General features: G+C 46.9%; 1 protein-coding gene across 3 annotated transcripts in view; it reads left to right on the forward strand.

Moving 5' to 3' along the window:
* Window positions 1-24,593, forward strand: part of cdc14ab (cell division cycle 14Ab) — a 35,250-nt gene that overhangs the window by 4,257 nt on the left and 6,400 nt on the right. The window contains exons 4-15 of one of the 3 annotated variants that reach the window (XM_071899507.2): window positions 3,135-3,227; window positions 6,986-7,065; window positions 8,965-9,031; window positions 10,655-10,717; window positions 13,590-13,677; window positions 13,989-14,219; window positions 15,844-15,982; window positions 17,345-17,531; window positions 17,635-17,735; window positions 18,038-18,085; window positions 20,337-20,465; window positions 21,229-21,580. In XM_071899507.2, coding sequence (XP_071755608.1) covers window positions 3,135-3,227; window positions 6,986-7,065; window positions 8,965-9,031; window positions 10,655-10,717; window positions 13,590-13,677; window positions 13,989-14,219; window positions 15,844-15,982; window positions 17,345-17,531; window positions 17,635-17,735; window positions 18,038-18,085; window positions 20,337-20,465; window positions 21,229-21,580 — 1,578 coding nt within the window. The remainder of the gene's footprint in view (window positions 1-3,134; window positions 3,228-6,985; window positions 7,066-8,964; window positions 9,032-10,654; window positions 10,718-13,589; window positions 13,678-13,988; window positions 14,220-15,843; window positions 15,983-17,344; window positions 17,532-17,634; window positions 17,736-18,037; window positions 18,086-20,336; window positions 20,466-21,228; window positions 21,581-24,593) is intronic. The other 2 variants (XM_078285687.1, XM_071899509.2) reach the window with 2 other exon arrangements.

Genomic DNA, 24,593 nt, shown 5'->3' on the forward strand with positions numbered 1-24,593 from the left:
TAAACTCAAACTGTGGACTGAATAACTACTGATGGATCTGCTGACACATCTTGGGTGATATATTCCTGGGATCCTTGTGTGTTTCGGGTCTTTCAGTATCTCCACTCTCCACTAGGTGACCCAGCTGAGGTTGGTCAGGTCTCAGTTTGTGTCCAGGTAGCGAACTACTCTGCTCTCCATGGCTCTCCTCTCTTGAGTCAGATCCACCTTTAGGCTCTCTGCTGTTGTGGATGGCTCTTCTCTTCCTCTCCTGCCATGCTGAAAGCTGCACAGAGGGGTCAGGCTGCGAAACCCCAGCATCTTCACCTCTACTCCAGCTCTGGATACCTCCAGGTCCATCAAGAGTCTGTACTGCATCACCTCTGTAGCTCAGGTCGCCTTTGTCTCCTCAAAGGAACTGAGAGGCAGCTTTAGCTTGTTGGTACACCCATAGAGAGCGATGCTACTGAGACTCCTGGGTAGACCTAGCCATCTTCAGAGGTGGTTGTGACCCTCATCGGGCCTCATAGACAAGGAGTGGCCACAAGGTCCTAGGTGTAGGATACCATATTGGTACACCCATACCTTGAACTTCTTCGGGAGTCCAGACTGAGCCGCTGCTCTGTGCAAGCAGCTTGGACTGATGTGTGAAACACTTGCTGAAACACTTTACTGGCTTCTCTGACATGGCAGGGATGGATCTCATGTGATGTTAAAGCAGAACTTGTCTTTGATTCGCCCTTTCTTCAACAATATTGATGTGGACTTAGCTTGAAGCTCATCCTGGCCCACCAAATCAATCTTGCAAGCTCTTGCAGGATCCACCTGTCTCCTGGCACTGACGTGAACATCCTGATTGTTGTTGGCAGATGGCAGACTTCACAATCATGTTGATGGTCAGGGAGAGAAGGATCACAGAGGTGGTCTATCCTGTGATGATCCTCACCTTGACCTTGTGCCAGCTTGATGTGCCTGTTCCAGAGGAGACACTCGTGCCAAAGTTGTTGTAGTCTGTGATGTTGTAGTTTTGTCAGTGTGAGCTGCACCGGCTTATGTGGTATAGATCTATATGTGTTTGAGAGGTCCATCGCCATTGTGTTCCCTGGCCTTTTTGATGAGCTGATTCGCCATGGCTGTGTGCTCCAGGTGTCCCGAAAACCTGAGACTCCCCCTTCTGGACTGAGTCTATAAAGCTGCTGCTGGTGAAGAAGGTCATCAGCCGTTTGGAAGTAAAGCTGAAGATCTTCATTTCAATACATAACAGGGAGATGATTCAGAATTGATCAATTTGATTGAAATCTTATTCTTTTTGAATCCAGACCCCTGTCGCAGCTCTCCACTGCTCTGCAACCGTCCCTCTCCTCTAGATGACTTGGAGGATCTTCTAAAGGTGCTGCAGCATCTTCGGACAGTGCTTCTGAACTATACAGGATGCCACATGATCCAGGAGCAGTACAGTTCGTACATCATCCTGAACTTCTTTCAGCTGAAGTTCTTAAATATTGAACTCTTCTTTCAGTTGTCATGTGTTTCATCCTTCCATTCTGCTTCTGCTCTAGCATCTACTTGATGAACCTGAAGGGGTTGGATATGAATGTCTCAAGCTTTCAGGCTCTTCCCTGACAGCATTTCCAATGCCATTCTCCCAGGCAAAGCGCCAGCAGCTTCCTCGTCAGGATGCACCACACCTCGGCCAGGCTAGTGTCTCCTTGTGCTGTCGTCTCAGGGGTTTCAGCTCCTGCCTGATCTTGTGGATGTCCACTCCCCTCTGGTTCCTCGAATACGACGCCTTGGCAACTTTCGCCCCCTCGGCTCCAAACCTTTCTCATCACGGGCCAACTATGATCGTTGTCCTAATTCACACCTTCCTTTGGGTGTTCCCTCTTGAAGTTGCCTCTAGTATCTCTTCCACATCACTGTCCAACTGGTGCTACAGTGATGTCATGTTGGCCGCTGGCCACCTGATCTGCTTCCTCTCTGATTACATGCTGGTGGAAGGCTTTCGGCTCTGGGCGCTGTGGGGCGACTCCGGGTCTGGATCCTCCTGCGTCTGACCAGGCTGGACATTGTGACACTGCTGCTCCCTCCAGGCATCTCATGTAGAGATGCCTGGAGGTATCTATGTTCTATGGTTGATTGTTGATCAGTTAGATCTAGTTAGGTTAATTCTCTGTAAAGTCCTTTGAGACGGTCTGTGATCAAGGGCTATATAAATAAACAAACTTGAACTTGATTGGTTGATCTTCAGGCTCGTTCTTGCTGAATACGCATCAAGATCGTTTGTCCATTGCCTTCATCTGTTGACCTTATGACTGTCCGACTGAGGTGCTCGGAACTGGAAACCATGGAAACACAGATCGGTTCTAGTGCAGAAAACTAGAAAATGTGCTCAGTAGAGCACAGACCTCCGCCATGTCTGACAAACACCTTTTGGTGATATGCCACTCCCCCTTTTGGACAGTCGACATGAAAAGTGAATCAGTTCTTCCTTGGCCCATAACCAACCTTCATACCAAGTTTTGTGCAAAACCGCGCCCAACTGTTAGAGATATCCTGCTAACAGACGGACGGACAAACATTAACTAGAAAGAGACTTGCTCACCTAAAAATGTCTCAGTGTTTTATAGAGTTGAGTGTTTCTAGTGTGTTTGCTGCTCATCCTGACCAAAAATAAGTAGAAAGCTAGAAACCTTTTGCTTTCTGTCTGAATGGACTGAACCCTCTTTGTCTCAGGGATGTTGGATAATTTACTGATTTCCATACTTGGTCAGTTAATCTGTCTATCTCTTGTTGCTATCCTTGGTATTATGTGTTTGTGTTGTTTATCTTGTGTGAACCGCTGTGACGAGCCTCTATAAATAAACTGACTAGACTTGAGTTAATCCAGTCTGCTAGCCTGCGTTGTTGGGGACAACAGTTGGAGCTCTTACTGTAACTCTATATGTGCATGATGGCAGTGTACACACACACACACACACACACACACACACTCTCACTGTGGCTGGAGTATATCACTGTTATTCTTTCAGAGCTGCATTATTATATTGTGTATCAGTGTCTGGAGGGAGACGTCGACTAGCCTTTGATTCAGTCTTTATGCTGTCAGAAGTTCTTTGGTTTTTAACATGTTTTGATTTTATTTCTCCTCTTTCTAGTCTTTCACACTGACCAGGAAGAGAATTGTTCATTACACCAGCTTTGACCAGAGGAAGCGAGCTAACGCTGCCGTGCTAATCGGAGGCTACGCTGTGAGTACATCACTTCCTCTTCCTGTTTCACACTGGAGTACTCGGCTCCTATTGGTCAGTTTGTGTAAATAATGAGAACCAAATCAAAGGAGGTGGAACCAGACTCAGACTGCTGCAGGATACCAGACCGTACCCGAGTCTTTCAGAGAGTTTCAGCAGCACGTTAGTCTGGGCCATCGGTCCGGTCCGGTCGAGTCGGACTGGCAGCTGGACTGGAACCAGTTGACCAATCAGAGCAGTCCAGTCTGATTCAACACACACACTAGTGGAAGGGGAAGCTGTCGATCCTGTGGGGAAACTGGGTCGCAGCAGATAATAGGATACAACAAAGTAAAATACAATAGGAATAGAGAAAATGGAGTATTAAACATAACACAACCAACAGGACACATTAAGTAGAATCTATGAATGAAAAGTATGAAAAAATGTAAATCATTATGAGGATGTGCAAAATAACAGCAGTAAAACATACAGAGACAATGAGAAAATTAATATGTACAATATGAAATTCAACCCAAAAATGAAACGGATGCAGTGTGAGATAAGTGAAAATGTATAAAAAATATTAAGATATAGCTATGCAATATATAACAAGCGAGATAATGACAATATGAAGAAAAGAGGTGTGAATGTACAGCATAGACAGCGTGTGCATAATGTGCATGTTGCCACACACACACACACACACACTCACACACACACACACACACACACACACACACACAGTGTCTGCAGGTAAAAACGCTTCACCTCAAACAGATAATACTGTATATCTAATATAGTTCAGCAGCAGTCTGCATCAGGAGAGTTTGACTGCATCTGTTGGGTAACAGTCAGCTAACAGACTGACTGCTGCTCAGCCACACACACACACACACACACACACACACACACACACACCTCTAGAATTCAATCTTGTGTGTTTGCTGCCTGCTGAATATTTCATGTGTTGCAGCAGCTGAAACAAAAGTTCATTGTGTCGACAGAGCCGAGCGTCACGCTCCGTTATATCACCACCAGACCTACTGACATACTGACCGCCTAAATACTGACCGCCTAAATACTGACCGCTACAATACTGACATACTGACCGCTACAATACTGACATACTGACCGCTACAATACTGACATACTGACCGCTACAATACTGACATACTGACCGCTACAATACTGACATACTGACCGCTACAATACTGACATACTGACCGCCTAAATACTGACATACTGACCGCTACAATACTGACATACTGACCGCCTAAATACTGACATACTGACCGCTACAATACTGACATACTGACCACCTAAATACTGACATACTGACCGCCTAAATACTGACCGCTACAATACTGACATACTGACCGCTACAATACTGACATACTGACCGCCTAAATACTGACCGCTACAATACTGACATACTGACCGCCTAAATACTGACCGCCTAAATACTGACCGCTACAATACTGACATACTGACCGCTACAATACTGACATACTGACCGCTACAATACTGACATACTGACCGCCTAAATACTGACCGCCTAAATACTGACATACTGACTGCTACAATACTGACATACTGACCGCCTAAATACTGACATACTGACTGCTACAATACTGACATACTGACCGCCTAAATACTGACCGCCTAAATACTGACATACTGACCGCCTAAATACTGACATACTGACTGCTACAATAGTGACATACTGACCGCCTAAATACTGACCGCCTAAATACTGACATACTGACCGCCTAAATACTGACATACTGACCGCCTAAATACTGACATACTGACCGCCTAAATACTACCGTTGGACTAGCTTCTGTATAAAGCGACTCACAGCAAGTCACTGAGCTGAGAGGTTTTACAGCAAGAACCAAAGCAGAGGAAACTGACATTCAGCTGAATGAAGTTTCCCTCTGTCTCCACCAGGTGGAGCTCTGCCTCCACCAGGTGGAGCTATCACCTGCCGTGTTGCTCTGTCTCCACCAGGTGGAGCTCTGTCTCCACCAGGTAGAGCTATCACCTGCCGTGTCGCTCTGTCTCCACCAGGTGGAGCTCTGTCACCTGCTGCTGCGTCTTTAAGTCGCTCTGTGCAGTTAGAAGTGTTTATAGTTGAGTTCATCTGTTTCAGCTGATGTCTGTTAGAAGTTTGTTAGTCCATAAAACCGTCCTGGAGCTTTCCAGCACAACTTCGTAGCAGCGTTCTCCAAAACAACTGAAGTCAATGGGTTCCTGTCTTTAGAGCTCCGAAAAGAGCAGAAAATATCCATAAAATTACTCCATACAGTTGTTGCAGCATGATCCAAGCCTCCTGAAGCCACCGGTCGCACAGTGAGGGGAAAAGACCGATATTAGCGGCATTATTTAGAGCGCATGCGCAGCTGTGAATCTCCTCCACTCTGGTCTGTTTCCTGTCAGTTGCAGCTTCTCTCCCCAGCGCCGATATTTAAGAAATGATCTGAGTGAGAGGTCTTCCCGGACGGTTCAACAGAGACGGTGAGAGTCTGGGACCGGGCGTCACTGTGGAATAAAACTGTGACTTTTCACAACGATCCGGCTAATCGCTGGATGTCTATTTCTCCTCTAAATCCTTCCGTGTCGTCCGGCTGTGTGCTGAACTTTCTCCTCAGAGGAGTACTGTCCAAAAGTCTGGAGAAGAAAAGCGGAATTACTTCTGAAGCCGACCGCTGTGTGACGCCCGCTGCGTGACGCCCGCTGCGTGACGCCCGCTGTGTGCCGACCGCTGTGTGACGCATGTGTTCACAGTGGCGGGACGGTCCTGCGCGTTGTTCCGTTGTTCTGCTGTTCAAACTTGATCAAATCAATCCGACTCCAATCTGGATTTGCCAAAAATCCGATTTGGGCTGGCAGTCTGAACATAGGCTTTGTTGATGCTAACCAGCTGGTTTGCTAACATGCTAATGTTGACTAGCAGAGCTAGAGAGAGAAGTACAGTCTGTGATGAAGCTACGTTAGCCTCGTCGCTAACGTTAGCTTCCAGTTGAGTTCTGACAGTTTGCTAACAGACTCATCTGCTCAGTTCTCACAGTGTGACAGACTTTACACCTTAATGTCCAGACTGTGTCGTCACCATAGCAACTAACACTTAAAATTCATAGTCGGACTCAGACTAACCTGACCCAGACTAACCTGACCCAGACTAACTAACCTAACCCAGACTAACTAACCCGAACCAGAACCAGACTAAACTGGTGTTAGATTCTGACTGACTGGTGTTACTCTAACTAACCTGACCCAGACTAACTAACCTGACCCAGACTAACCTGACCCAGACTAACTAACCTGACCCAGACTAACTAACCTGACCCAGACTAACCTGACCCAGACTAACTAACCTGACCCAGACTAACCTGACCCAGACTAACTAACCTGACCCAGACTAACTAACCTGACCCAGACTAACCTGACCCAGACTAACTAACCTGACCCAGACTAACTAACCTGACCCAGACTAACTAACCTGACCCAGACTAACCTGACCCAGACTAATTTACCTGAACCAGACTTACCTGAACCAGACTAACTAACCTGAACCAGAACCAGACTAAACTGGTGTTAGATTCTGACTGTTTTAATTACTGAAAGACTGCACTTCATTTACACCAATGACTATCTGTCTGTCTACCTGTCTGTGTGTCTACCTGTCTGTCTGTCTACCTGTCTGTGTGTCTACCTGTGTGTGTGTGTGTGTGTGTGTGTGTGTGTGTGTGTGTGTGTGTGTGTGTGTGTGTCAGGTGATCTACCTGAAGAAGACTCCAGAAGAAGCCTACAGAGCTTTGATCTCCGGCTCCAACGCCTCCTACCTGCCCTTCAGGTCAGCCTCGACACTGCTGCAGTACTGATACAGTAATACTGCAGTACTGCTGCCCTACTGATACAGTAATACTGCAGTACTGCTGCCCTACTGATACAGTAATACTGCAGTACTGCTGCCCTACTGATACAGTAATACTGCAGTACTGCTGCAGTACTGATACAGTAATACTGCAGTACTGCTGCCCTACTGATACAGTAATACTGCAGTACTGCTGCAGTACTGATACAGTAATACTGCAGTACTGCTGCCCTACTGATACAGTAATACTGCAGTACTGCTGCCCTACTGATACAGTAATACTGCAGTACTGCTGCAGTACTGATACAGTAATACTGCAGTACTGCTGCAGTACTGATACAGTAATACTGCAGTATTGCAACAGTATTACTGCAGTATTGCTACAGTACTGATACAGTAATACTGCAGTATTTTTGATGGTATAACATGGTCAGACTGTGATTGGGAGTTGAGGCTTCAACCACTGAACAGCTGATTCTAGTTTGGATGTTGTTGGTTATATGACCTTTAACCCTGACAGTGCTATAAGAACACTGTGTGTGATATGTGACCTTTAACCTCTATCTAGTCCTATAAGGACATGATAAAAAACTTTATCAATAACACATGAACCCTGAGTCCTTATGTCACTTGTAACAAAACAGGATCAGTGTCAATTTATTCTGTAGGAATTTCAAAATAAAAGTCCTGGAACTTGACATTTCTAAGTGAAAAACCTTTCTAATACTGTTTGTTGAGATGAGCGGACAGCAGACTGTTGTGTTACAGCAGAGTGTAGAAACTGAGAGCTGATGGCCGAGTTTGACAAGCATAGGGGGAGGGGAGGGGTGAGTGTGTGTGAGAGTGTGTGTGTGTGGGGGGGGGTGGGGGGGGTGATAAAGGAGCTTTTGTCCTCCTTATATAACTGAGTTACTGGACAGAATGGGAGCGAGGCCACAGCTTCAGACTGGACGGGTCGGTCCACTGTCACACTGATTATTACTGTTAATCCTCTTCATGCTGTCATGAAGTCTGCTGATATCAAGATTCATCTCGTCTCAACCTCAGCGTCTCATTTTGAGGTTTGTTTTCCAGAGAAAAGAGTTTAAGTTCATTTGACGTTTCTCCATCAAGTTGAAATCCAGAATCTGAGCGACCAGACAGCAGGAGGGAAACTGTTCAGATTCATGTAGTCGCCTGTCACTCCCTCACACTCTATCTGGATCATAGTTTTCATTTCTTAAATATGATAGAAAACAAACACAGTGCTCTCCTCACCCCATCACCCCCCCTCCCCAACCCCCCCTCTCCCCAACCCCCCCTCTCCCCATCCCAATTACTCAGAACTGGAGAGGAGGACAGGCATTTGTCACAGAAGCAGCGAGGCAGCAGCTCAGTGCGAGGCAGTGAACTCTGCTGTGCTAATGAGCTGTGAAGAGGAATCTCCCACATCACTCTGCTTCAACTGTTATTAATAATTCTCATGTTGGTCATCTGATCATGTTCTTGAGCCTATCAGAGGCTCTGATGTTGTGCTGTACCTAATGAGTTGTTGTACTTCTTCACTGTGACACCTAACCCCCCCCCCAAAAAAAAACAACAACAACAACAACAACAGCCTGATATTTAGGGGAAGTGATACCATTGACCATTGATAAGTTTCTGTAATATGATTGGTCAGATCTGAACAGACACTTGTTAGACTTGTTACTGAGAGTCACTGAGGCTGCTGGCTGTGACAGCTGGAGGGCTCTCAGCCGCGGTGTGTGTGTGTGTGTGTGTGTGTGTGTGTGTGTGTGAGAGAGATCATTAGCATTGGAAAATCACACCCTGAAGCTACTCTATATGAAGATATGTATGAACTCTCTCTCTCTCACTCTGTCTCTCTCTCTCTTTCAGAGATGCTTCTTTTGGGAATTGCACCTACAACCTCACCATACTGGACTGCCTGCAAGGAATCAGGAAGGTGAGTTGTGTTTTTCTGTCTTCTGATTGGCTGGCTGGATCCTGTCCTCTGTGTCTGAGAACAAGAAAAGTCAGAGTCAGAAACAAGAAAGGCGTTGTTACACCGACGCTGTCCGGCCTGAAGACCTGACAACCAATCAACACCTGACGCAGGAAGAAGTGTGAATCCTCGGCCAATCAGCACCAGCAGACTGTTGATGTGAAATCAGTTCATCAGGACTCAGTCTGGGTTAGATGGGGTTTAGTATGGGTTAGACTGGGTTAGACTGGGTTAGACTGGGTCAGACTGGGTTTAGTCTGAATTAGACTGGGTTTAGTCTGGGTTACACTGAGTTAGACTGAGTTAGACTGGGTTTGTCTCATCCCAGTAGATCAGTGTGTTTCCAGTTCACCAGCAGCCAGTCTAGTCTGTTCAAACAGAATGTGTGTGTGTGTGTGTGTGTGTGTGTGTGTGTGTGGATACTGGTGATGTGACTGGTTCCATCGTCTGCTGTAAAGGGAAATGCCACTAAAACCCAGCTGAGTGTCGGTCTGAGTTTGTCAGTTGTGATCCGGTCAGTGAACCTGTCGTCTTCCTGTCTGAGCGATGCGGAGCTGCAGAAGAAGGAAAGTCTGTTTCTGGATCGACGTACAGACAATTAAACAAACGGTTAGCGCCCCCTTTAGGCCGGTCTGTGCAGGTTGGAAAGACTCCGCTCTGCAGAGCCTCAGACACACAGGAGCAGCAGCCACTACACAACGAGTCCAATTAACCAATCACAGCTTCATCTTTCGAATCATTAATAGTGGTTACAGAAAGCAAACATCGATACAAAAAGTCTGCAGCTTTACACTGAGGAGAAATTCATCACTCATACCTGCTGGTTGGATTGTTGTGAAGATTACAAGGGAGTGATGGCAGGAGCAGTGGTCCTGCAGGGTGGAGAGAGTCTTGTTTTTTATGCACCTTAATAGATCAATAGATCAGTAGATCAGTAGATCAATAGATCAATAGATCAAACACTGAACAGAGAGCAGCTTTTTGTTGTTTTGAAGTTCAGATGTCAGATGTCATTCTGGAGGAATTCCCTTGTTGTCCAGCGGTGAAGCTTCTCCTTTTGTTTTCAGACTGTTAGAATGTGCAGGAAAACCTGGTTTGTTAAACCGGCCGGTAAAGTGTGACACAGAAAGAAAAGTCTTAATGGCTGCAGCAGGCGTCTTGGCGTCTTGGATGTTGTGCAGCGCAGCCTGCAGCGCCCTCTGGTGGACGGAGGAAGCTGCTTGTTTTCATTCTGACAAACAGCAGCAGCCGCTCCTGTCTGACGGTGACATCAGCTGCCGAAATGAAAACCCGCGGCCTGTCGGGTCGGGACCAGACAGGATCCAGGATCCATCCCTGTTTACTCAAACTGTAGATCTGCACAGAGCAGATACTCTGTTACCCTGTTAATGTGGTCAAAGTGTAGATCTGTATATATCAGACTGACTCTCATCCTGTCTGTCAGCTCTAGAGTCAAACCTCCACCAGCTGAAGGATCAACACATTACAGATATATATCTGATTAAATAGAGAATTTAAAATGCATCAAGTGTTTTGGAGATTTGATTTTCTGTCAGTTTGACAGATTTCTCTCCTCGTCTGCAGGCTCTGCAGCACGGCTTCTTCGACTTCGAGACCTTCGATGTGGACGAGTACGAACACTATGAGGTCAACACCAACACCAACACCAACACCAACACAACACCAACACAACACCAACACAACACCAACACCAACACCAACACAACACCAACACCAACACCAACACAACACCAACACAACACCAACACAACACCAACACCAACACCAACACCAACACAACACCAACACAACACCAACACCAACACCAACACCAACACAACACCAACACAACACCAACACAACACCAACACCAACACCAACACCAACACAACACCAACACAACACCAACACCAACACCAACACAACACCAACACCAACACCAACACCAACACCAACACAACACCAACACCAACACCAACACCAACACAACACCAACACAACACCAACACCAACACCAACACCAACACAACACCAACACAACACCAACACAACACCAACACCAACACCAACACCAACACAACACCAACACCAACACAACACCAACACCAACACCAACACCAACACAACACCAACACCAACACCAACACAACACCAACACCAACACCAACACAACACCAACACAACACCAACACAACACCAACACCAACACAACACCAACACCAACACCAACACAACACCAACACCAACACAACACAACACAACACCAACACAACACCAACACAACACCAACACCAACACAACACCAACACAACACCAACACCAACACCAACACAACACCAACACAACACCAACACAACACAACACCAACACAACACCAACACCAACACCAACACAACACCAACACAACACCAACACAACACAACACCAACACAACACAACACCAACACAACACCAACACCAACACAACACCAACACCAACACAACACCAACACCAACACAACACCAACACAACACAACACAACACCAACACAACACCAACACAACACAACACCAACACAACACCAACACCAACACAACACCAACACCAACACCAACACAACACCAACACAACACCAACACCAACACCAACACCAACACCAACACAACACCAACACAACACCAACACCAACACAACACCAACACCAACACAACACAACACCAACACCAACACAACACCAACACCAACACAACACCAACACAACACAACACCAACACCAACACAACACCAACACAACACCAACACCAACACCAACACAACACCAACACCAACACAACACCAACACAACACCAACACAACACCAACACAACACAACACCAACACCAACACAACACCAACACAACACCAACACCAACACAACACCAACACAACACCAACACAACACCAACACCAACACAACAACAACACCAACACCAACACAACACCAACACAACACCAACACAACACAACACCAACACCAACACCAACACAACACCAACACAACACCAACACAACACCAACACAACACAACACCAACACCAACACAACAACAACACCAACACAACACCAACACAACACCAACACAACACCAACACAACAACAACACCAACACAACACCAACACAACACCAACACCAACACAACACCAACACAACACCAACACCAACACCAACACCACACCAACACCAACACAACACCAACACCAACACCACACCAACACCAACACAACACCAACACAACACCAACACAACACCAACACAACACCACACCAACACCAACACAACACAACACCAACACCAACACAACACCAACACCACACCAACACCACACCAACACAACACCAACACAACACCAACACCAACACAACACCAACACAACACCAACACCAACACCACACCAACACAACACCAACACAACACCAACACCAACACAACACCAACACAACACCACACCAACACCACACCAACACCAACACAACACAACACCAACACCAACACAACACCAACACCACACCAACACCACACCAACACAACACCAACACAACACCAACACCAACACAACACCAACACAACACCAACACCAACACCACACCAACACAACACCAACACAACACCAACACCAACACAACACCAACACAACACCAACACCAACACAACACCAACACAACACCAACACCAACACAACACCAACACCAACACAACACCAACACAACACCAACACCACCACAACACAACACCAACACCAACACCACACCAACACCAACACAACACCAACACCAACACAACACCAACACCAACACAACACAACACCAACACCAACACAACACCAACACAACACCAACACAACACCAACACCAACACCACACCAACACAACACCAACACAACACCAACACAACACCAACACCACACCAACACAACACCAACACAACACCAACACCAACACAACACAACACCAATCTGCAGAGACAGTTGGAGGTAAAGCCTCTTCTGTCTGGTTTCTCATTGGCTGTTGCTGCTCACTGCTCTCTAAATGTATCTTCACATATCTCACATTATAAGTCAGTCAAAGACAAGTCTTAGTGTGTGTCCAGCTTGACATGAAGATGGTCTGCAGACAGCAGCACCAGCATTAACATTAACAGTGGGTAATGATAATGTTAATGGTGCAGCACCAACACTCAGCTGTTTGTTCCCCATATTTCAGTCCAGACACAGAAAACCTTTCTGATGTTCCTCTGCTGCTGCAGGTAGAAAACTCTGTCTGTTGTTTTCACTCTGAAGGCTGTGACACATCACCACCTTTTGGGCAACTCTGATGGGCAACATTGCTCAAGGTGTTGCCTTGAGCAATGTTGCTTTAATCACAGAGGAACATCTCTGTTGCTGGGAACTTTACCCATCTACATCACAACAAAACTCCCAACACTAAGGAAGCACAGACTGATGTGTTGATGTAACACGTAGAGCTGTTGTAACTGTTGGACTGGGACCTGTTGCTTCCCAGCGGGTGGAGAACGGAGACTTCAACTGGATCGTCCCGGGGAAGTTCCTGGCCTTCAGCGGGCCGCATCCCAAAACCAAGATGGAGAACGGTGAGCTTTGTTTTTCTGTTTCTCAGCAGGATCTGACCAAAAACAAGCAGCTTGATGGATGAAACTGAACACTGAACATTTTAGTCAAAGTTTTATTTGACACAGACCTAAATCACTTGAAGTTCACTGCCAGCTACATTACTGAAGCAAATCAGGTTTCAAATTTGGTCCATGTTCCATTTCTGCTTGTTCTACACTGCTCAGTGCTGCGTTGTTTATCTCATGTTTACAGGCCAACTCTTATTTTGATTTGACTTTGGGAGTTTTTGTAATGACAGTCGCCGGTCCGGTGGCGTTCCCGCTCTCCTCAGGTTACCCGCTCCACGCCCCGGAGGCGTACTTCCCGTACTTCAGGAAGCACAGCGTCGGCGCCGTGATCCGCCTCAACAAGAAGATCTACGACGCCAAGCGCTTCACGGACGCCGGCTTCGACCACTATGACCTCTTCTTCCTGGACGGCAGCACGCCCAGTGACATCATCACCCAGCGCTTCCTGCACATCTGTGAGAACACCGACGGGGCTGTGGCCGTCCACTGCAAGGGTGAGACACCTGTCCAACGCCCCGTCCTGTTGTGTCCCGTCATGTTGTGTCCCGTCCTGTTGTGTCCCGTCCTGTTGTATCCTGTCCTGTTGTGTCCTGTCCTGTTGTGTCCCGTCCTGTTGTGTCCCGTCATGTTGTGTCCTGTCCTGTTGTGTCCTGTCCTGTTGTGTCCTGTCCTGTTGTGTCCCTTCATGTTGTGTCCCGTCCTGTTGTGTCCCGTCCTGTTGTATCCTGTCCTGTTGTGTCCTGTCCTGTTGTGTCCTGTCCTGTTGTGTCCTGTCCTGTTGTATCCTGTCCTGTTGTGTCCCGTCCTGTTGTGTCCCGTCCTGTTGTGTCCTGTCCTGTTGTGTCCTGTCCTGTTGTGTCCCGTCCTGTTGTGTCCTGTCCTGTTGTGTCCTGTCCTGTTGTGTCCTGTCCTGTTGTGTCCCGTCCTGTTGTGTCCTGTCCTGTTGTATCCTGTCCTGTTGTGTCCCGTCCTGTTGTGTCCCGTCCTGTTGTGTCCTGTCCTGTTGTGTCCCGTCCTGTTGTGTCCCGTCATGTTGTGTCCTGTCCTGTTGTGTCCCGTCCTGTTGTGTCCCGTCATGTTGTGTCCCGTCCTGTTGTGTCCCGTCCTGTTGTGTCCTGTCCTGTTGTGTCCCGTCATGTTGTGTCCCGTCCTGTTGTGTCCCGTCCTGTTGTGTCCCGTCCTGTTGTGTCCCGTCATGTTGTGTCCCGTCCTGTTGTGTCCCGTCATGTTGTGTCCCGTCCTGTTGTGTCCCGTCCTGTTGTGTCCCGTCATGTTGTGTCCCGTCATGTTGTGTCCCGTCATGTTGTGTCCTGTCATGTTGTGTCCTGTCCTGTTGTGTCCCGTCCTGTTGTGTCCCGTCATGTTGTGTCCTGTCATGTTGTGTCCCGTCATGTTGTGTCCTGTCATGTTGTGTCCCGTCATGTTGTGTCCCGTCATGTTGTGTCCTGTCATGTTGTGTCCTGTCCTGTTGTGTCCTGTCCTGTTGTGTCCCGTCATGTTGTGTCCCGTCATGTTGTGTCCTGTCATGTTGTGTCCTGTCCTGTTGTGTCCCGTCATGTTGTGTCCCGTCATGTTGTGTCCTGTCATGTTGTGTCCTGTCATGTTGTGTCCTGTCCTGTTGTGTCCTGTCCTGTTGTGTCCCGTCATGTTGTGTCCCGTCATGTTGTGTCCTGTCATGTTGTGTCCTGTCCTGTTGTGTCCCGTCATGTTGTGTCCCGTCATGTTGTGTCCTGTCCTGTTGTGTCCCGTCATGTTGTGTCCCGTCATGTTGTGTCCCGTCATGTTGTGTCCCGTCATGTTGTGTCCCGTCATGTTGTGTCCCGTCATGTTGTGTCCCGTCATGTTGTGTCCTGTCCTGTTGTGTCCTGTCCTGTTGTGTCCCGTCCTGTTGTGTCCCGTCCTGTTGTGTCCTGTCCTGTTGTGTCCTGTCATGTTGTGTCCCGTCATGTTGTGTCCCGTCCTGTTGTGTCCCGTCATGTTGTGTCCTGTCCTGTTGTGTCCTGCTTTAATATCTCTCTCTCTCTCTCTGTCTCTCTGTCTGTCTGTCTGTCTGTGTGTCTCTCTCTCTCTCTCTCTCTCTCTCTCTCTCTCTCTCTCTCTCTCTCTCTCTCTCTGTAGCGGGTCTTGGTAGGACGGGCACTCTGATTGGCTGTTACCTGATGAAACACTACCGCTTTACGGCAGGAGAAACCATCGCCTGGATCCGGATCTGCAGGCCGGGCTCTGTGATTGGACCGCAGCAGCATTTCCTGGAAGAGTGAGTCACAAGACGCCGCTGTTTCTGATTGGACAAGAACATTTCTGCTCAGTTACACAGTTTCCACAATGTTTAAATTCATTGTGACAGCTCAAATCGTTTTTGTCTCAGCAGTTTAAATCTTCTCCTCCGTCACAGTGAGACAGACAGCAGACTCCCTCCCTCTGCTGTTGTGATGTTTCTGTGTTTGTGCTAAAATTGCAGGATTGGGTGAAAATTGCAAAAAATTATTGTGATTTCATCACACCGCCAATCTGATAAACTGAATCACATTTTATTTAAAACTTCTTACAATTGGATTCTCTCTCTTTGACTCACTCACACAGTCTGTCACACACACACACACACACACACACACACACACACACACACACACGATTGTGATGAATAAGCATTTATCAACACAGCATCGCATTAAAGTGCTTTTTCAATTTTCTGTCTTTTTCCCCAACAAATGATGTAAAAACACCTTCTCACCTGATGGACTGTGTAATTGCTAAGAAAAAAAAATCTATCTTATCTGTCTCTATGCTCTGTCTCTATGTCTCTCTCTGTATGTCTCTCTCTGTATGTCTCTCTCTGTATGTCTCTGTCTCTCTCTGTATGTCTCTCTCTGTATGTCTCTCTCTGTATGTCTCTGTCTGTATGTCTCTGTCTCTCTCTGTATGTCTCTCTCTGTATGTCTCTCTCTGTATGTCTCTCTCTGTATGTCTCTGTCTGTATGTCTCTGTCTCTCTGCCTCGTGGCTCCTCTGTCCTGTCGGACCAGATCTGATCTTTATGGCTCTTCCTCTCGTTGTTCTCTCCTGACTAGATCCTTGCTTGTGTTAAATCTCATGTGTACGTCACTTTGGATAAAAGCGTCTGCCAAGTGGGAAATTGTAATTGTAAAAGGATTTGATAAACAGATTTAATGCTGGATTCAGATTGATTAAATGAGTGTTGGACTGCTTACCATTAATGAAGAATAATAATAATGATAATAGTAATAATAATATGACTGTTACAGCTAATAATAATGTAACTAATATTATTATAGTTGCTGATGAGCTGAACTTCACTCACCTTCATCCACTTCAGATTATCAGACAAACTCTTCACTCTGCTGACGATTGCAGAGCTGTCAAGCTTTGTGTGTGTGTGTGTGTGTGTGTGTGTGTGTGTGTGTGTGTGTGTGTGTGTGTGTCCTGGCTGAGCTTCAGCAGGCCTGCTGTTTATCTCTCAGCATAGTTTCCATGCAGGAACATGGCAGGCAGTTGGCAGCTTGTTGCAGCTGGGTCAGAGGTCAGAGTTCACACTGCTCTGTGTGTGTGTGTGTGTGTGTGTGTGTGTGTGTGTGTGTGTGTGTGTGTGTGTGTGGCAGGAAGCAGGCAGCTCTGTGGTTGCAGGGAGACAGCCAGCGCTCCCAGAAGGCCAAGCTGGAGGAGAGGGCGGTGCCACGCCTCATTACCAGTATGGACGACCTCACAATAAGCCCCGCCCACAATATCACAAGCTCCGCCCAAAACACCACCATCTGCAGATCCCCGAGCTCCGACCAACTGCTAGAGGTGGACACACACACACACACACACACACACACATTAAATACTTTATTTGAACCCCCTCGTTCACACAGCAGCTGTCCTGAGGTGCGTTTGTTTTCTCCTCCAGACTGAGTTGGGAGAAAGCGGGCCGGGTCTGACTCAGGGAGACAAACTCCGAGCGTTGAAGGGCCGGCGTGCGCCCCGCCCGGCCACCACCGGGGCGCTGAGGTGAGAAAAACAAACCACACACCGACTGAACAACAACACTGTAAAATAATTCAGAAGGTTTTTAACAATAGTTATGTTTTCATCCAACTGTCAAGCATCATTTTAAACGAACGAACTGAAACGTCACAAAATAAACAGTCAGTTCGTATTTCCATCAGAATCAATCAGCTTCCTGAACAGCAGAAAACATGAATCTTTCTGCTGCGTCAGTATTCATCTGACAGACACGCTGCCATGGTTACGCATCTGCTGTGATCAAACTGATCTGAACGTGTGTGTGTGTGTGTGTGTGTGTGTTTCAGAGTGGAGGAGGTGAAGATGCACAGCAGATCAGCTTCCCAGCCGTTCAGGTAGGAGACTGAACTCAGCTGCAGCTCACACACCTGTTCTGCTTTCACAACCGGCTTCAGTTTGATGCTCCAGACTCTCAATCAAACTCTGTCAGGAGGTGTAGTCTCTCCAGTGTGTCCAGGGGTGGGGGGAGTGTGTGTGTGTGTGTGTGTGTGTGTGTGTGTGGGGGGGGGGGGGGGGGGGGGGGGGGGGGTATGTATTGACTTTATATTTTTATCAGAAGTTGGGTTGTGGTCCATTGACTTCATGGAGTTGGTGGTTTGGAGTCTTTTTGGAGCCGGCCTCTAGAGGACGTTTGAGGAACTGCCGCTTAATGCCGCTTCCTTATTGGCTTCAAAATTCCCCCGTGGTTTTGGCGGCTTGGCTCAGACTTGATGCTCCTCCAGTTCCCATCAGATCACAGTGTGGTGAAGCCAGAAGGACAGAGATCCTCCCTAATGTCACTGAACTGGACTCTCTCCAAACCGGCTGCTGCTTCATCTCCGGTCCCTGTCTGCTCTTCATCTCTCTGTCTGGACTGTGGGAATGACAAACTGATCCAGGAGGCTTCAGTCTTCCTTCATACAGAGAAGAGTCCAGAGAGACCAGACATCAGATCAGTGACACCAGAGTCCAAACGGTTTAACAGATTCTCATTCTGTTCAAACTAAGTAAACCTTAGTAGCTTGGCCAAAGTTTGTTGATTACATGGCTGTTAGGTTGCCAGTTTATTTATTCAACTATTCAAATATTTATTCAATAAACGTTTCCTGCCAGTTGAGCTACTGTAAATGGTTCAATGTTGATTTCAGGAGCATTCACACTTTCTGAATTTCTCATGTCAGTTTGTCAGAACACACAGAGAGTTAGCAGCTCCATGTCAGCCTTCTGCAGCAGAATCCAGGTGTTCTGAGTCCAAAAGGCCGATATTTACACCAGTATTAACACACGTCTTCACTAAAACACGCTTGCACACACACACGATTTGCGTGTTCGCGCTCTGCTCCACGTGAACACGCGGCCTCTCCCGTGTCCGTGTTCCCACTCCTGCGCAGGTCTTCATCACTCAGGTGGACCTGAAGGTGGACCTGCAGCACCTCGTCCAGCCTGGCAGGGTCGTGCTGGATTTCCTTCTCTCTTCCACTTTAGGTTCGAGGAGCTGAAGACAGAACGAATGAGACAAACTCTGACAATTTTCTCTTTGCTTTATTCTTCATATAACAGAGTACATCATACAACTGATATGTGAAGCGTCTGACAAAGGGTTCACATCTTCAGGTTCTTTTCTACCTTCTGACCCCCCTTCACATCATGCTCCACCTAGAAAGATGATCTGCTTCCAAACATTACCTCATATGATTCACTAATTGGTCTTACCCTTTGAATATGGTCAATACGTCATTCCAGCTACTAATGAAAGGAAAACACCTGATGTTCTGTACTTTCGGCTGAAACTAGGAGTCTTCCTCCCTAATTCCTGTACCATACAGTTCCTGCTGAGAGTGCTTTCATCCTACTGTGTTTTAATAACCTCGCTATTGCCAGAGAAGAGAGAGGTTATTAAAACACGGTAGGATGAAAGCACTCACCTATTACTGTGAAACTTCAGCATGAACTTAGTGACACTGAGCTCTCTATTCTCTATTCAATGTGCATAGTGCCTGAATACATGCATGTGTGCTGTCTGATCAAAGGAATGTGCAAATATATATATTTATCTTTGATTATATTGGTTAAGTATAGATTATGCATTGATTATGAAAATAACATACTTTCCTTTAAAGGTGAAGATAACATAATTTCCTTCAACAGCAGCTCTGCAGCAGCTGGCAGAGTTTCAACAGCAGGAGACTCTCAGACCAAAGAAGAAGAGTTCAGAGACAAGACAACTGACTCTCTCTCTCTCTCTCTCTCTCTCTCTCTCTCTCTCTCTCTCTCTCTCTCTCTCTCTCTGTCTCTGTCTCTCTCTGTCTCTCTCTCTGTCTGTCTGCCTGTCTCTCTCTGTCTCTCTCTCTGTCTCTCTCTCTCTCTCTCTCTCTCTCTCTCTCTCTCTCTGTCTGTCTGCCTGTCTCTCTCTCTGTCTCTCTCTCTCTCTCTCTCTCTCTCTGTCTGTCTGCCTGTCTCTCTCTGTCTCTCTCTCTGTCTCTCTCTCTGACTCTCTCTTTCTTTCTCTCTCTCTCTCTGACTCTCTCTCTCTCTCTCTCTCTCTCTCTCTCTCTCTCTCTCTCTCTGTCTCTCTCTCTGACTCTCTCTCTCTCTCTCTCTGTGTAGAATGCAGATGGGGGTCGGCCAAGGCCCCGCCTCCCCTCTCAAGTCCTCTAAAGTCCCAGCATCCTCTGCTTCTGCTGCAGCCAAGAGGATCGGTCGCAGTCCCCCGTCGTCAGCGTCCAACCTCAGGAGGTCAGCGTCACTTTCAACTTCCTGCTTCCTGTTTGTCTCCTCCCACTTCCTGTCCCCCCCCCCCCACACACACACACACACACAACCCCCCCCCCCCTTCATGTTTCATCTCACTTTCTCTCCTTCTTTCTCTTTTCTTGTCTTGTCTCAGTTTTATGGTTCAGTTGTTGTCTGTCAGTACAAATACACAGCTGGTAGTACCTGTTAGTACTAATATACAGCTAGTAATACCTGTTAGTATTAGTTTACAGCTAGCAGTACCTGTTAGTACTAATATACAGCTAGTAATACCTGTTAGTACTAATACACAGCTAGTAGTACCTGTTAGTACTAATACACAGCTAGTAATACCTGTCAGTACTAATACACAGCTAGTAGTACCTGTTAGTACTCTGTTGATCCAGCAGTACTCAGATCGATCCTCGGCTTTCTGAACAAATATTTTTCAGACTGAAGAGAAATCTGGTTTCTGACTGAAATGGAAACGTGAAGTTAGTGGTGCATTACATTAGATTCTATTAGATTCCATTAGATTCCATTAGATTACATTAGATCAGGTCACAGCATTGCTCTGCAGTATCTCCCTCTACTGGAGCAGCTGATGTCTGATCAGCTGTAGATCAAACAGATCATGTAGCTTGTGTTGAAGACATGAGAGCTGACGGTGTGTGGTTAGCTGTAGCTAGCTGTAGCTAGCTGTAGCGTGTTCAGTGTGTCGTGTCAGTGAGTCTGTGTCTGTTGACGAAGCCTCTCCTCACCTCAGCACCGCCATCAACTCCAGGCTAGCCAGTTCTCTGGGCGACCTGTACGCCGCCGACGCCGAGGAGGACAGGAAGTCGCCGTACACCTCTCTTCCTCCTCCCTCCTCCTCGCCCATCACCCCCTCCCCCTCCTCCCTCCCCCAGCCCGCCCTGCCTCGTTACGCTAATGGGCCCCGAACCCCCCAGCACGAAGTCAACAACAACAGTCAGTACTCGGGCCCGGCGGCGCCCCCTGCAGGCGGCGCGGGGAAAAGCTCTGCCTTCAGGCAGCAGGACTTCAGCCCCTACAGACCGCAGGCTCCCTACAGCGCTGTGAAGGGAGCGCCAGGACGCTACCTCAGCCGCTCCATCCCCGTAAGTCTGTCTGTCCTCGGCACCCGACAGCACCCATAGGTACCCATCAGTACCCATCGGCACCCATAGGCACCCATCAGTACCCTTCAGCACCCTTCAGCACCCATAGGCACCCATCAGTACCCATCAGCACCCATAGGCACCCTTCAGCACCCATAGGCACCCATCAGTACCCATCAGCACCCATAGGCACCCATCAGTACCCATCAGCACCCATAGGCACCCTTCAGCACCCATCAGTACCCATCAGTACCCATAGGCACCCATCAGCACCCTTCAGCACCCATAGGCACCCATCAGTATCCATCAGTACCCATCAGCACTATAGCGACCAACACACCAGCAGCAGCTCTCTCTCTCTCTCTCTCTCTCTCTCTCTCTCTCTCTCTCTCTCTCTCTCTCTCTCTCTCTCTCTCTCTCTCTCTCTCTCTCTCTCTCTCTCTGGTTTCCTAACTTCTTGCTGGTTCCATTTCTGCTTCCTCTGATCTAACCTCCTCTGGGTGTTTGACAGTTGTTCGGCGGTGGGAAAGACTAGCAGATATTTAACATGCTTTAACAGTCTTTCCCTGCATTCTAGCGATGTCAGGTCGTACTTTTCTCCGAGTCAGGAATACGTCACGACTCGGACGTCCCAGTAGTTTGTTATAGTAGTACTTTATGGTGGGAAATTGGAGAATGTTTCCTCAACTGTTTACACACACGTTAGAAATCAAGCTAGCGATAGCCTAGCTAGCAAGCAATCTTCTGCTATTTCAGGGGATTATGAATGTTGTTAATACCTACCGTAGCACTATAGTAATCAAGGAATATCCACATATTCCTTGATATCCTCCTTAAATTTGTGCTTATGGTTCATTTTCAACTTTATTGTAGAAAGTTTCTTATGTTCAGCCATGTTGGCATGAGCAATTACGTCACAACTCGGCCAATTCTTGCTGCTGCTACAATCCTGATTTCTCCGACGATCATCCGACATAATAAGATGTTCATGTGGCACTTTCTGGTCGGAGACTGGTTCAGACGGGAAATCTGACACCACTTGAATGCAGGGCCTGTCCAGTGTCTTATTAAATGGGAAAGCAGTAGAGTATCCCTCCGTTTGCTGGTTTATTTGGAGTTAGTCTGCCTGGATCATCTTTCTGTATCATCGGAAGCTGCATGCAGGTCCAACAGTCTGCAGGTTTTCATTCCCACCGATCTCTACAGCAGCTCATTCCAGTAACTGGAATAAAAACCTGCAGACTCCACTGCATTAAGGCACTAACCTGTGACAAGAGGATCCTTTAGACTGAATTTCTGTCTGTTGGCCCACAATACAGCAGACATAATGTGATGTGATGAAACCACCAGGGAGAGCTGTAACGCTGCCACCTCGGCAGAGGTTTCCCTCCAGTTAGCTCCTTGTTTGAGATAGATAGATCTGATTATTACACTAAGATCTTATAAACATAAATATAATTCATATTCATATGTCTCACTATTAATATCTTCACTAACCGATCTTTCTAATGGTGTGAATAACAGGAAAGTTAACATCACTAACTCACTAACATGAAGCTGCTGCTGGCTGAAATCCAAACGTTCATCTCCTATGTTCAGCAAGAGGATTATTACATCCCATCTAAAGTTCTGCCGTTCCTTTTGTCCACACCAAAACCGTCTGTATGCCAAAACTGACTTCAGTTTCCAGACACTCAAACCTCCACCCAAAGGTGCTGAGAGCAGCAGCCTTCATGATGACACCGCTGAGTCCTCACATCGCCGAACTCTTTAAGACACTTTCAAAATGAAGATGGATTCACCAGCATCTGGACTGGAGTGTTCTGATGTCAGATCCACTTAGGTTTAGTTTGTCACCAAACATTGATAGAAATACTTATTTGACTGAATAGATAATGTGATTATTGCTTTTGCTCTGAAATGTGCCAAAATAAGAGCGTCACAACCCTCGCCCCCCCAAATCTCACCTAAACCACAAAAGGACAAGTTTTTAAATCATCCATCCATCAAAACCAGTTAAGTTCGTCCAGGCTGGTTAACCAACGTCTCCCACTTTTTGTGCTTCATCCATCAGGGAGAATCAAAACCACAGATAGTGAGACGTCGCAGGTAACAAAAGCAGAAATGCTCTGCTGCCAAATGTAGAAAATATGACGGTGTTTACCTTAACTACAGCTTCATTCTAAATCTGGATCTAAGGATCCATTGACGCCAAGCATGTTTGGACCGGTTCAATCGAACCTCGGTGTGTTTCCTCCTTTAGCCCAGTTTGTTTGGCCAGGTGAGAACAATGCCATGCGACCTCCGGTGTACACCAAATAACGGCACCGAGATGCCTGAAAATGCGAGTCTCGGTCTGCTTCCAAGAGAACTGTGGTGCGGTTCATTAAAAGTGAGAGCGCAATCGTACCAACTACAGGAAACAACCCCAAAACATTTGGTTTTATGAGTCTGTTCTTGTTCGACCATTGATCCATGTGGTGGATCGGGATGGATACTGACATCTGATAGTCAGCAGTTCCTCATGCTTGGAAAGCCTAGACTAACAAAATGAACTGAGGGCAAACTGCAGTCTGGACTGATTTATAGTTTTATATTCATTTGTTCTTACCTGGTATAAGACCAGAGAAGGTAAATTGTGGCAAACAGCACAGAGAAGACCATAGTTAAAGTTTCAGATTTGTTTTGATCCTCCTCTCCCCAGCTGCCAAACTCTTTAATTTTGCAGGATGAAACTCTGTCCAATAAACAGGCTACTTGTGAGTCATGTGACTTCTGTTTACAAGCCTTGGTTCACTTGTAAGTGGGCAACGTGAACCTAAATGAACCAAATACAAAAATAGAACAAAGTCAACTTTTCAACTGTGGTTTGGACCAAAGAAGACAAACTATAGGTGTGATTGCATCCTAAATCTTTCAGTTCTGCAGTAATCTGGTCGATAGTCTGTTCCGAGCTGCTGCCCAGCGACTGGAAGAGACTGTCCAAACTCACTGGACATTCGCCCGTCTGTCC

Source organism: Centroberyx gerrardi, chromosome 9 (assembly GCF_048128805.1).
Source record: "Centroberyx gerrardi isolate f3 chromosome 9, fCenGer3.hap1.cur.20231027, whole genome shotgun sequence".
In the NCBI taxonomy this organism is placed as follows: Eukaryota; Metazoa; Chordata; class Actinopteri; order Beryciformes; family Berycidae; genus Centroberyx; species Centroberyx gerrardi.